The sequence below is a fragment of the Pezoporus flaviventris genome, unplaced genomic scaffold, assembly GCF_033815535.1.
Source record: "Pezoporus flaviventris isolate CSIRO_AGI_PZ_B2104156 unplaced genomic scaffold, CSIRO_AGI_Pfla_v1 ptg000005l, whole genome shotgun sequence".
In the NCBI taxonomy this organism is placed as follows: Eukaryota; Metazoa; Chordata; class Aves; order Psittaciformes; family Psittacidae; genus Pezoporus; species Pezoporus flaviventris.
In genome coordinates, this window is record NW_026892553.1 from 9,069,865 (window position 1) to 9,083,523 (window position 13,659).

General features: G+C 43.6%; 1 protein-coding gene across 2 annotated transcripts; it reads left to right on the forward strand.

Annotated features, from left to right (window-relative positions):
- Window positions 1-1,085: 1,085 nt before the first annotated feature.
- SLITRK2 (SLIT and NTRK like family member 2) lies at window positions 1,086-7,230 on the forward strand. Of its 2 annotated transcripts, none has more exons than XM_061445957.1 (2): window positions 1,086-1,323; window positions 3,764-7,230. In XM_061445957.1, the coding sequence occupies exons 1-2, from the start codon at window positions 1,226-1,228 to the stop codon at window positions 6,378-6,380; spliced, it is 2,715 nt and encodes a 904-aa protein (XP_061301941.1). In that variant the 5' UTR covers window positions 1,086-1,225; the 3' UTR covers window positions 6,381-7,230. The 2 variants fall into 2 exon arrangements, with proteins under 2 accessions (XP_061301941.1, XP_061301942.1); XM_061445958.1 differs by lacking the exon at window positions 1,086-1,323 and adding an exon at window positions 3,047-3,275.
- Window positions 7,231-13,659: the final 6,429 nt, after the last annotated feature.

The window sequence follows — 13,659 nt, forward strand, 5'->3', positions numbered from 1 at the left end:
GAGCTGCTCTGGTGTATGCACCAGCAAAGGACTAACACAGACTATTGAAGTTGGTATCAGACAAGCATTTAGTTCATACTTGCGCTGCAGCAGTCTGGGAGTGCCCCATGGGAAACAGGTATGGAATAATTAAGGGTTCTTAAGCCATAAAATATTGCAGGGATATAAGACAAGAATAATACAAGGACAAAAATTTTAAACTGAAGGCAGCCAGATGCAGAGCTGTAGAGAAAGCACCATTTTTTCAACCTGTGGGAGATGAAAGCTATTGGCAAACAGTATGGAAGATTTTCATCATAGGCAACTGCTAAAATAGGCCTGGATATGTTACCGGGTTTTCAGTTTTGGGTTGTTTTTTTTTTTTTCTTCCTTTTTTCTTTTTTTTTTTTTTTTCATAGGAAGTTTGAACCAGTTTAAACAGGAATTCATTCAATTTAGCTGACTGCCTGGGTTATGCAAGATCCCAAAGCCACAATGGTTCTATTAAGCCTTATAGTCTATGAATCTGTAAGTTTATGAATCTATACTTCATAACTTTGCTCCAAAAAGGAAGATGAGGGAACACTGCAAAGTGATTAGGGAAAAATTTAAACCTTCACAATGCCTACACATCAGGCTTAACACTGAGTTTTCCCAAACCCTCATAGGCTGCTGCATCAACCTGCCTCCTGGCCTTCCATTTCTGGAGGCTCCCAGATAGTCATAGCCTGAAAATGTTCCTGTATTCAACATGCAAAATAAAAAGGCAGTAAAACAAGCAGGGGGAAAAAAGCTGTTCTTTTATACTCTGTGTTTTTAATTGAAGGGATTATAAAGCACTTCAGGCATGCTGAGAAATCATGACTTTGTTCCCAAATAAAAAGCTGTAGCTATTTTTTTTTAAAATCCTTGCTCATCCTCCTCCAACAGCAGTTATTATATGCGTGCATTTGCAGTGTAATAGAATCAGTATCATCTCTGTGTCTTATTACTGTTGCAATCCCCTAACATGCTGTTCCTTCCATCCCACATGAATCTGGTAATTACTGCTGAGGCATGCCATGCGTACACTCTCCCTTCCAAGGCAGCATTAGCAGTTACCACAAACACATCTCCTGCGTACTAGTAAACACCGGCAAGTGGGACAGTATCTGTTGCCCCGTGAGCCACTTCCAGGACATGATCCTTGCTCACCGGAAAGCTGCATGTCACTGAAACTCACAGACATGAAGCAAACGTACGCTGTATGATGAGAAATGCACTGGATTTACTTCTCCCTTTAGCTTCTACTGTGTGTTGGAGCGAGACCTGTGAGTGCTGGCTACCTCGTGCAGGGCTACTCAGGTGAGCCAGTTGAAGGTAGGTTACAGAAAGGTGTGTGTCTCTGTGTCAGTGTGGGCAGGCGTGTGTATGAATATGCTCCCTTCAGAAAACCAAAAAACATTAATCTGGGTCTACTTGCATGTTCTCATTTTAGGCTCATGCCCCTACACTGTGTTAGAAAGGTCTGAAAAACAGATTTGCTATGTTCTGTAACTAGTCCAATTTCACTCCCCAGACACCATCATCTGATGCTTAAAGCAGAAAACAAGTGAAAAATCTCACAGAATAATAACCTGGCTGGTGGTGTATTAGTGTTGTGAAACCTCAGATCTGCTACACATATCTTTCCTGATCTTAGCAATTTTTGCTCCTGAATTTAGCTGGATAAAGAGAGTTAGAAATTGAGCAGCTCTGAGTGCATTTCAGAAGCCACATCTTGTTGAAATTCATGCAGCACCACACAAAAAGCGTGCTCCAGTGTGGGATGCTCCTGCTTTTTCCACAACCTCTCCAAATTTTAGATAGGGAAGTTGCAGCTGCTTCAATCCCAAATGCAAACTCCAGCACTATTCCTGCTCAACAGCACTGTGAAGGCAACTGTGCTGGCCACTGCAGGATGTCACCTTTTCCTGTCTCATGAGCCTCATACAAATAGACAATGCTCTTAGACTGCTCCTCCTAAAATGTGGGCTCTGATACTTAATGGCTAGAGACTAATACAAGATAACACTACCACTTTTGTCAAGTCTAGCACTCTCTTGGCAGCAAACCTCTGTGCTTATAGGCTAAGTAAAGTGTGTATATATTAGCACTTTAAAAATTCACTGTGGAGTGTCTTTGTTTTTCCCAGTTTGAACTCAAAGTTTTACCTTCCAGATAGATAGAGATCAAGAGCAGCCATCCCTTCCCCCCAAACAGATCTGTGCCCAGTGCATGGTGCTTAACAGTAACCCACATCCAACAGCTTGTACTTTTTAAAGGCAGCCAAACGCTCTATCATAATATTGCAGGCTGGCAGTGGGACTAAGTCTAGGCGGTGCGGATGATCGCGTTAGATGTGGTCGTAGCGGCTCAGGGCTCGGATGAGCATCCTAGAGGGTGTGGGATCCGGGCACAGGGCTGATCGCCCTCCCCCGCCTGCCCAGCCTGGTGGAAGGTGTTCAACTTCCCCGAAGGTGCAGCAACCACCAGTGCGCTGGACGAGCCCGGCGCGGCAGCCCGGGGAAGGGAGCTGCTGCCGCTGGAGCGGGGTGCAGATGCTAACGCCAGATCCGGGTTTCGCAGCACCGCTGCTCCCAGAGCCAGATGGTGCGTGTGTGCGCTGCGTGTGGTGTGAGTGTGCGGGTGTGCGGTGTGCGCGCGCGGTACGTGCGCGCTTGCCGGCGGGCTCGTGCCGAGGAAGCTGCGTGACTTACTGCCTATTTTGAGGGCACGGACTGGGGACTCGGGCCCCAAAATCCTCCGGACGCAGGTAAATCCACCCTTTACCTTGTTCCGCTCCCGGCTCCGAGTCCCCGCGCTGTCCTGGCCGCGGCCGCAGGTGCTGTCAGGGCGCTCCCACGATGCGCGGCCGGGCCGGGAGCGGAGCCGGCTGCGGGAGACACCGGGGAGGGGGAACCGGGGGAAACGGGGCGGGCTGGGAAAAACGCGGGTCCCCCCTCCCGCCCCCGTGTGACGTCAGCGCGGCTCCGCGCGGGGCAGCCGGCAAAAGCGGCGCGCACAGCCGCGCCCCGCGCACAACAGCCCGCGCTTCGCAGCAGCGGCGCCGCCGCCGCTCTTCGGTTCCCGCCCGGCCCAACTTCACGCCGGGACGGGACGGGACGGGACAGGACAGGACGGCGGCTCCTCGCTGCGCTCCAACCGAGCCGCGCGGTGGGCGATGCCTCTCGCCGCCGGGCGCCTGTCTCCAGGGGCGCGGCGGCACTCGACGGCGGCCCCTGCCCCTGCTGCCCCCTCGGGTGCCCCGAGAGCAGGTACGAGCGGAGGAGCGCGGGGGGAAGCTCGGGGAGAGCGGTTCGGGAGCGCCCCGCTGCCGGGAGAGGGATAAATCACTGATCTCTCCCTCGGCCGCTGTCCGGGTTTGAAACGCGGCTGTGAACGGGACCGGGCAGCGGGAGCGGGACTGCCCCGGGCCGGGCTGGAGGGGATGGAGCCGCTCTCCATTCTGCCGTCGACGTAGAGGCGGCGGCTGCGGCTGGCGGAGGGGTCGGGCGGGGTGGACAGCTCTAGGGACCCCGGATTTCGGAGCGCTTCCCGACGGGGCTTCCCCCACAGCGGCTCCGCGGGCGCTCCCCGAGAGAAGGAGGGGTGGAGGAGGGGGGATTTCACAGGAGTTTGCCAAGTCTCTGCCTTGCCCGCTCCTCATCCTCCCAACTTCCCAGCTGTGCCCTCCCCCTGCAGCCTCTGCCCCCGGCTGTTTTCACTGGGGATTTCTTCTTTCTCTCCTTACCTGTCTTAAAAGGTTTGACTGTAGGTACCGAAGCGGGGATCGACGGCGCATAAAGATGCTGAAGGGTGTTTGGTTGCTCAGTTTGTTAACAGTGGCTGGGATCTCGCAGACAGAGAGTCGCAAACCTGCCAAAGACATCTGCAGCAAGAGCCGCTGCCCTTGTGAGGAGAAGGAGAACGTGCTGAACATTAATTGTGAAAACAAAGGATTTACAACTGTCAGCCTCCTCCTGCCACCACCATCCAAGATCTACCAGCTGTTTCTCAACGGGAACGCACTGACACGCCTGTTCCCCAATGAGTTCGTTAACTACTCCAATGCTGTGACCCTCCACTTGGGCAACAACGACATGCAGGAGATCCGCACAGGGGCCTTCAGTGGCCTCCGCACCCTCAAAAGGCTGCACCTCAATAACAACAAGCTGGAAGTGCTGAAGGAGGACACATTCCTTGGCTTGGAAAGTCTGGAGTACCTGCAGGCTGATTACAATTACATCAGTGCCATTGAGGCGGGGGCCTTCAGTAAGCTGAACAAGCTCAAGGTGCTGATTCTCAATGACAACCTCTTGCTGTCCCTGCCCAGCAATGTCTTCCGCTTCGTACTCCTCACTCACCTGGATCTGCGGGGGAACCGGCTGAAGATGATGCCTTTTGCTGGTGTACTGGAGCACATTGGAGGCATCATGGAAATCCAGCTAGAGGAAAACCCTTGGAACTGCACCTGTGACTTGCTGCCACTCAAGGCCTGGCTAGACACCATCACTGTGTTTGTGGGTGAGATAGTCTGTGAAACTCCTTTCAGGCTTCATGGAAAAGATGTGACCCAGCTCACAAGGCAAGACCTCTGCCCTAGGAAAAGCTCCAGTGATTCAAACCAGAGGGACAAACATCCTGTCCTCTCAGACCCACACATTTCGAGGCTGTCCCCCACAGCCAACTCTGCCATCAATCCCACCAGAGCCCCAAAAGCCAGCCGTCCACCCAAAATGAGAAACCGCCCCACACCCCGTGTCACTGTGTCGAAAGACAGACAGATATTCGGACCTATCATGGTTTACCAGACAAAGTCTCCTGTGCCCATCACCTGCCCAGCTGGTTGCATCTGTACTTCACAGAGCTCAGACAACGGCTTAAATGTGAACTGCCAGGAGAAAAAGATAAGCAACATTTCTGATCTCCACCCTAGGCCAACCAGTCCAAAGAAACTTTACCTTACCAGTAACTATCTGCAAGTTGTTTATAGAAGCGATCTCGTAGAATACAGCTCTCTGGATTTGTTACACCTAGGAAATAACAGAATTGCAGTGATACAAGAAGGTGCCTTTACAAACCTCACAAGTTTACGTAGACTTTATCTTAATGGCAACTACCTTGAGATTCTGTATCCATCTATGTTCGACGGGCTGCACAGCCTGCAATATCTCTACCTAGAGTACAACGTCATTAAGGAGATCCTGCCACGCACCTTTGATGCTCTGAGTAATCTTCATCTGTTATTTCTCAATAATAACCTGCTCAGATCCTTGCCTGACAATGTCTTTGGTGGCACTTCCCTCACCAGACTCAACCTGAGAAACAACCATTTCTCACACCTGCCCGTGAGAGGAGTCTTGGACCAGCTCTCAGCTCTGATTCAGATAGACCTCCAGGAGAACCCTTGGGACTGCACATGTGACATCCTGGGGCTGAGGAACTGGATAGAGCAAGTCACTGACCAGAACAACCAACAGTCAAATCCTCCTGTAGTTATCAATGAAGTCATATGTGAGTCTCCTACCAAGCACTCTGGAGAGCATCTGAAATTCCTGAGCAAAGAAGCCATCTGCCCAGAGAACCCCAATTTGTCAGATTCTTCTCTCCTCTCCATGAACCAGAACACAGATACACCTCATCTCCTTGGGATCTCACCCAGTTCCTACCCAGAAATACACACCGAAGTTCCACTGTCTGTCTTAATTTTAGGCTTGCTGGTTGTGTTCATTTTGTCAGTCTGTTTTGGGGCAGGACTGTTTGTCTTTGTCCTTAAGCGCCGGAAAGGAGTGCAAAGCATGCCCAGCAGTGCAAACAACTTAGATATAAGCTCATTTCAGCTCCAGTATGGGTCTTACAACACTGAGACCCATGATAAAACTGAAGGACATGTTTATAACTACATTCCCCCTCCTGTTGGACAGATGTGCCAAAACCCAATCTACATGCAAAAGGAAGGGGATCCAGTTGCCTATTACAGGAATCTCCATGAATTCAGCTATAGCAATCTTGACCACAAAAAGGAAGACCCCACCAGTCTTGCATTTACAATCAGTGCATCTGAATTACTGGAAAAGCAATCCTCACCAAGGGAACCAGAGCTTCTGTATCAAAACATTGCAGAAAGGGTCAAGGAACTCCCCACCGGGGGATTAGTTCATTATAACTTTTGCACCTTACCGAAAAGGCAGTTTGCCCCTTCCTATGAATCAAGACGCCAAAACCAGGACAGGATAAATAAAACTGTTTTGTATGGAACTCCCAGGAAATATTTTGCAGAACAGTCTAAACCCGAGCATCCTTTACTCCAAGGAAAGCTACAAACAGAACCAGACTACCTCGAAGTTCTGGAAAAACAAACTGCAATCAGTCAGCTGTGAGGGGGGAGGTGGGAGACAAAGGAAAATTTTTAAATGAATTCAGCATCAGCCTGAACTCAGTGCTGGTGTCATCTGTGGCATTCCCAACATTTCCACTTTTTAAATTGGAGAGGGAGTAAGACAGAAATGGAACCCTTACAGCATAGCAGGGATATGGTGTTGCTTTTGCAACATTCCCTTTAAGTTATTTCTATGTCTCTCTCCTTTGACCCTTCTGTAGGAACTGTCACTGCAAATGTATGTTTCTGTAATAGATCTTGCATAATTCTTTTTGCTTTGGAAAGAAATGAGGAAGGGGTCTTTGGGTTTTCTGTTTTTTGGTTTTTGTTTGTTTGGTTTTTTTTTTTTCATTTCAAAGTGAAAATTTAATGTATTATGTAGAAGATCTCCAAAGATCTTTTTTTTTTTTCCTGGACTATGACTTTCTTTTGTAAATAATAATATACGGTACTGCTGTTTCAATTACCAAGTATAGCCACTGGGCGTCACTTTTTTGTGTTAAAGTGCCTTTGCACTTTAAGTACATTATTACTTAATTGTTGCTCTTAGCTTTGATAAATTGAACCTATTTTAATGTGTTGTATTTTTGAAATTAAAAAAAATGTAAAATAGATCTATATGTCAGCTGCATTAAATCAGAAAGTTTGATTTATAGGAAAGCTGCCCTTCTTTAAATGAGTCTAGTTCTAGGACCTTACAGACTTAAATGTAAATTATTGGGTTTTTTTTCCCTCTAGGTTTGTTTAGAGTGATTCACTGAAATCAACTGAGAGGATTTAGCAATGGACTAGAGGTTATCAAATGCCTCAGCTGGGAGTAATAGCTCATTAATAAAAGATGTTTAACACAATGTCATAGTGAACTGAACGATTAATGCGCTTCTTAATACATTGCATTGCAGCTCTAACACAGTAATGTTCAGTGGTTTAAGATTATTTTCATACTTCAGATAACATTACTCATTTGATGCACTGAATTAGGAACTTTTCTACATTTTATGACTGAGTTTATATTTGTAATTTTTGGGAGGCTGAAATTAAGATGTCTTTTTTCTGCCAGATACATATTTTTTTCATAAGCAGGGGCACCAGCAGGGGTCATCCCACACCTCATTAAATTTATTAACATACAGGCAAATGAACCAATGCCAAAAGTAAAATTTGAACCTGGGTCTCTGGAGTCCTCAAATCAAGATAGCATAAATCAGTACGTGCATCACACTAACATTCAGTAGTCTGAACTATGTCAAGTTTTCAGCCTCTAAAGTAAAAGTAATATTGCAATAATTCTCACCTACTAGAAAAAAAAATTAAGTGCAGTATCTTCAATTTATATGGTGTTCTAAGTTAACTGAATTCCATTCTCAGCATTGGTTTTCTTAATACCATCAGTGAACAAATGCAGTGAGTCTTCTCCTTTCCCATTAACTCAGGCACATTTTGCTTCAAGCTTTACGTTATCACCTTCAATTTACATTTCCTTCCTGGAGAATATTGAAACCATTTTTATTAACAAGCATACAGTCAAACTTTATTAAGCCTTATTAGCTTCTAAATAATTTTTAGATGCAAACATTATTGTGCAATTTAAACAAACAGCCTTTATTTACAACAAAACCAGTTTTGTTTTGTCTATTGTAAATCCTTATGCAACTGGGATGGTGATCTGCATATAAAGTAGGCCAGGCTTTTCAATTCCTTATTAAAGCAATTGATGGGGTCTGAAAGAAGCACACTGTTTCCTTTTCATAAATAGGTTACTGCACATAATAATCCTTTATTATCATGCGGAGATTGAAGTGGCCTCTGCTGACTGATTTTTAGAGCCTTACTATAGTTAATAATACAGAATCTACAATTTGAGAAATTTTCAGCAATAGCATTTGAGCTATAAATAACTACAATCAATGTTGTTCTCATCAGGACTTTGCCAAAAGGAAGTTGCTTTATATTTAAGAGCTAAAGTGGCTTTGCATGTGTATTGCCAGATATCTGAGCCATTCAGTAAACTTGTCTTCTAATGATTTATGTGACATCTGAGTACATTAATATGCTAACATGTCAATTCTTTATGTTTAGAGTCCATAGCATCTATGGCTGTTCATTAGATCAGGTTTAAATCTGAAGTGCTACAATGAACTACTGAAGAATCAGTCTACAAAATGGTCTCACTTCAAGAAGGAGGCAAAATGGTATCACATTAGTCGAACTTGGAACGTTTGACTGGAATAGCATCCGTCTTTGAGTGAGGTACTTGTTTGAAAGCTTCCAGTAGTGATTGTCTTATTATGGCTCCTTTCCCTGGGTAATTAAAAGCATTTGCTACTGAAACCCTAAAAAAAGTATACGTATTATTTTAAACAGATTAACTCTTTCCAGGTATGATTTTAGTATTACCTGCAAAACAAGTTCCGTGTTATATCTGGCACTCTAGCAGTTAGCATATTATTATTTATTATTCTCTAGTGAACTAGAAAAAATTACAGGGGTTTTTGTTCAGAAAAATGCCAATTTTCCCTACAAAAATGTTTCCAGTTTTTTAGTTCTTGCAAACAATAGAGTTAGGGAATTGATTCTTTTAGAAACTTTATCTTATCTATTCTTACTGTTTGAGTCTCAGACTGTCTTATCATGCTTGTTTTGGCAGCACAGCCATATTTTACAGAGGTTGCTGTTGCTTTATACTTCCTCAGCTTTCCTAGTGAAATTTATTCAGTGATGAGATTTGATTTTGCATCACCAGTGCCAACTTAAAAAATAATTATTGCTGTAGGTCTTTTAGGTTTGTTTTTATACCCTTCAGCTGACATCTATTAAGCAATTTTTTTCATAGTGTGTCTAGGTGAGAGAGGAGGAGATTTTTTTTCCAGTTACGCTTAAAGAGATTTGTTTAACAGGGAAAGTGTGTCGGCAGCTGCTCTGTGGAAGGTCTCTGCATTTCTCTAGCTGTGCAGCCCTGGAAGCTGCCGCTTGTTAGGGGAGAACTGCTTGCCTGGCTAGGGGCTTAATAATGAGTGAAAAAAAATTCTTTCATAGTTTGAAAAGTTGAACTGAAAATTATGTAACCAGGTTAGCAAAGCATCTTTTTTTTTTTTACTCAGGAAAATGGGATGCAAATAGTTTTCTTTCTTTTTAGTCTTCTTTTGTGAAAGTGGGTGCAATGACCTTTACAGAAACAGTAACAGTGCAGACTGTTAAAACTCGGCAGTTATCTCCAGTGAGAATGAGGGGCAGTACACTTCCAATGCATTAATACATTTTTTAAGAGATCTTTCTGTATAAACATGAAATAAAGTTTATCAGTGGTATTAGAACCTGGATTTTGGTAAGTAAGTTTAATGGCAGAATGGAGAGAGGTGCTAACCTTACACCACTGTGGCCAGATTGCCCTGTGGTTCCTAGTCAGGCATCTGTCTCCTAGGATGATGCTGTGGCTTTGCTAGCTACACATGACATTTTAACTGCCTTCCTTTTTTCTCCCTGCAAAACAAATGCTGCTTTTCGTAAAAGGCTCCATACTTTCTATCTGAGTTCTAAAGTCTGCTGCAGAGCCACTCCAAATGCCTTTCTGCAGTCTCTCTCTTCCGTCACATTTCATCCATTTCAGGTTCTAGCATTTGCTCAGTTCCTACCTCACCTCTATTACCTGCTTCCCAAGCCCTTGCTGTGTAACGCTCCAACCTTTCCCCTCATGTCTGTCCCTCTGGCCTCTTCTTTTCTTCCCTAGCTACTTCTGGAGGACCTATTACAGCCGTCAAGGGATTTGATATCCCTGCTCCACAGAGAGGTCAGCCCTTACCTCCTCCTGTGACATTGCTGAGTAGCCCTATGTGAAACGAGACACCTGATCCCAGTGGTACTCCTGGGGGGGGGGCATGCTGGAGAATGGTCTGCACAGCTACTCACTCTTCCACTCGCTGAGCAGAGAAGTGTAAGATCAAGTAGCATTTCAGCTTCCATGTGCCAACCTTGGCTATGCAAGCAGCATTTCTGCATAAGAACAAATGGATGAACTATCTGAAACTACTGGCATCACATCACACTTTGCTGTAATTTCAGTGAGTTGTCTTCAGCGCAGGTTAATCTTGCCAAAATTAGCTACTACTCAAACTGATTGTGTAGGGTCTCCAGAGTAAATAGCAAAACCCAGGCCATTCAAATGTGATTTACTCCCTCCCAGAATATATGGCATGAATTGGGCTATAGATATGCCTGCATTTTTCCAGCTACTGTAAAGAAGATATATGAGGAGCACTGATTAGACATCTAATTCCCACATAGCTGGAGTCAGCCCAGCCTGATCATTTTCTAACATACCCACATGCAACATATATGCTCTGATGAGTATCTGCCAGTCTCTATGCCAAGACATTTCCATTCAGTCCATGAGAGAAATGTTCCCCAAGGAGTTCATAGCCTGCTTCAGTCAAAGGCATTGTGCTCCTTGTACTGATAGAGAACTATACAGCAGGGTTTAGCTTGGTTTTCTTTTTCTTCCCATCAATACTTAGGTTTTTAAAATAAAAATCAAACTTCTTTAAGTCAGAAGCTGTAATTAGTAGTGTCAAAATAAGGATACCAACAAGTTAAATTGCCTAAATAAAAGTCTTAAAGCATACTGATCGTATATAGGAATAAAAATGCCATAAATACTAAACTGCTCATGAGTGAAATGAGATCCTGGAGATGTTAATGAAACTTCTTAGGCTCTTACAGGCTAATCACTGATACAGTTTGTGATTTCTCATATTACTGTTTTTGCAGACAATAAATGTCATTTAACAGAGAGAGAAGAAAAACCCCCAACTTATTTCCTGAAGTCCTTCCCCCAATTGTACAGCTCCAAACAAATAGATAAATTAACTTATGCAGATGATGTGACATTTCTTGTGTTTTTCCCTTCACTTTTTCAAAGTGTTCTGTAGGAGAAGTACAAAAGTTATTCTTTTGTAAGAAGATCATTAAGTCTGTTTGGATTATTGATCTCATAGCTTTTCTGGGCACAAGGCCAATCATTTTAACTAAGGTTTTTAATCCTAGTTAATGAGGGAGGTGGATTAATGAGAAGTTTTTTGTTGTTTTTTGTTATTGGAGGGTTGGTTGGATTTTTTTGAACCAGCAGATTGACATGTTTATGAATACAGATGAATAGATTATTTTGAACGAAAGAAATGTTGGAGCTGCAGTCAGAGATGCAGTCATTCTAAAGACCAAAGAGACTCAAGAGTATGAGTGAAGTTTGAAAACAAGACATCATAAAACTGGTTTTCCTCCTGAACTCATAAACACAGAGAGTCCTCATTTGACTGCAGCAGCGGCTTTTGTTACATGCTGTTAAACACTGGGAGGGATGAAAATAGAAGCCAGATGCACCTCCATTATCTTTAAGGACGCTCAGGTAACTGAAGAGTTCAGAATTTGATTCTCATCTCTGATTGTTACCTTATTTGTGCATGCATCTGTATTACCACTGATAATGCATTATGCTTGAAAAAGTGATCAAGGTGAAGTTGGGGTAGAGCTAGCTGCAGTATTTCTGAATCTTTCTTATTTCTATTTTTAAAAATACAATGAATTAACCATTTCTGTAATTAATGCCATAGTCTTTTAACTTCTAATGTCCTTTGTAAAACCCAACTTTTCACCAAACTGTTCAGATCAATACATGTGGCTAGTTACAAACCAAGAGCAACATAAACATTGTTGCTTATCTTAAAAAGGAAAGTGGCACTACTGTTTAGAAATCAAGATAATGTAAATCTGTATTTGCAGCATAACAGAAATTACACCAACATTACAAAGTGTCTGCCATATGACGTCAGGGTTCTCTGTGGTGGCAGAACAGGTATAGATTTGTGTCTTAGCTACACAGATTCCTTGTTATCTTCTTTTCACGCCCTGGGTGTGCATTGCTCCCCAGAGGCAGAAGTGTTAGGCACCAGTTATCTTCCGAGTAGGAGGCAGTAGAGCCATTTTAATAATGTTGTCTGAGTTGGAAAAGGCACAGCTAATGTATATAGACCTGTTGCAGTTACCTCCTCTTGAGATAAGACCTATTTCCGTACAAAAGCCTGGAAAAAAATTCCCCTTGAGATCACTGATAATATGACAGTCTATTTTAAGACATCTTGATTTTTGTTCTGAGAGGAAGAGGAATTGGAGTTGAGGCAGTTTTTTTCCCATGCTATACACTTCTTTCTTCTCCCCAGGGATTTGTTACTGACTTGGTACATGCCAGTATCTTAGCTGGACAGCTTAAGTGAACAGAGAATTTTGAGAGAACTGTGAAAATGTAATGACTACATACATTTTCTTCTAATCACATAAGAACAAACAACATACCAAAGCTGTCACAGAGGCTTTTAAAGGTTTCAGGGTAAAGTCAAATCTGAGCAAATCAGGTGCAGATGCAGAGTACCTTTGCTTGCTTTACACCTGAGTGGCTTCCATGGAGTCCCCGGGATTGGAACCAACAACAAGAATCTCACCAAACAGAGGCAGGCACTGAACTCACAGAATTGAGAATGGCAGAGGAGAGAGAAAAATGGTTACGTCCTCTTACCATCACTTAAAATGCCATTTGGGAGTTTTCCAAACTGATCACCTATTCACATAAATCTGAAATCAGAATACTCCGAGTTTATACCTGAGTCATTGAGTACTAGGTTTTCAGTAATATTTGAGTGCTCCAGGATGTGACCTGTTGGCTCAAAGTGTGACTTAACTGCTATCACATCTCCTGCTCCTGGGAGGGTGAGATTTTGCTTGGAATCTCAAATTTATTTTATCTCTGCTAAATTTTAATTCTTGATTATTCCTAACTGTATTCTTGCTATGCAATATGAATGCAATATGTTCAGCTAAGTCTGTTTTCCCTTTATCCTCTTTCACAAGTAGCCAAGCTCCTCAAGTACCAGGGCAGCTGAGATTTGAACCGCTCAGAAGTTTCAGAAACTCAGTGATCCACACAAGTAAGCAAAGCTTTACCAAAGCTTTACCAAAGCTTTGCTGCTCCCATCACATCTGCTGTGTTCTGCTGAGCTGTTTCTTCTGTTCAGATGTATTCCAACTTGAAGCACATACACACTAATAAGTATCTGTAGAAAACCTTATAATATCCAGCTTATGTGCTTGCTTACAATAGAAAAAAGAGGGGGTTAGAGGTTGGGAAAGGCCTTTCAGATTTTCTGGTGTTTTTTTCCTGAAGGTTTCATAGGGGCTTATTATGATTATTAGTGAATTAAAAGAAAAACTAACAGCAGTATTGTGTGGAGTTTTTT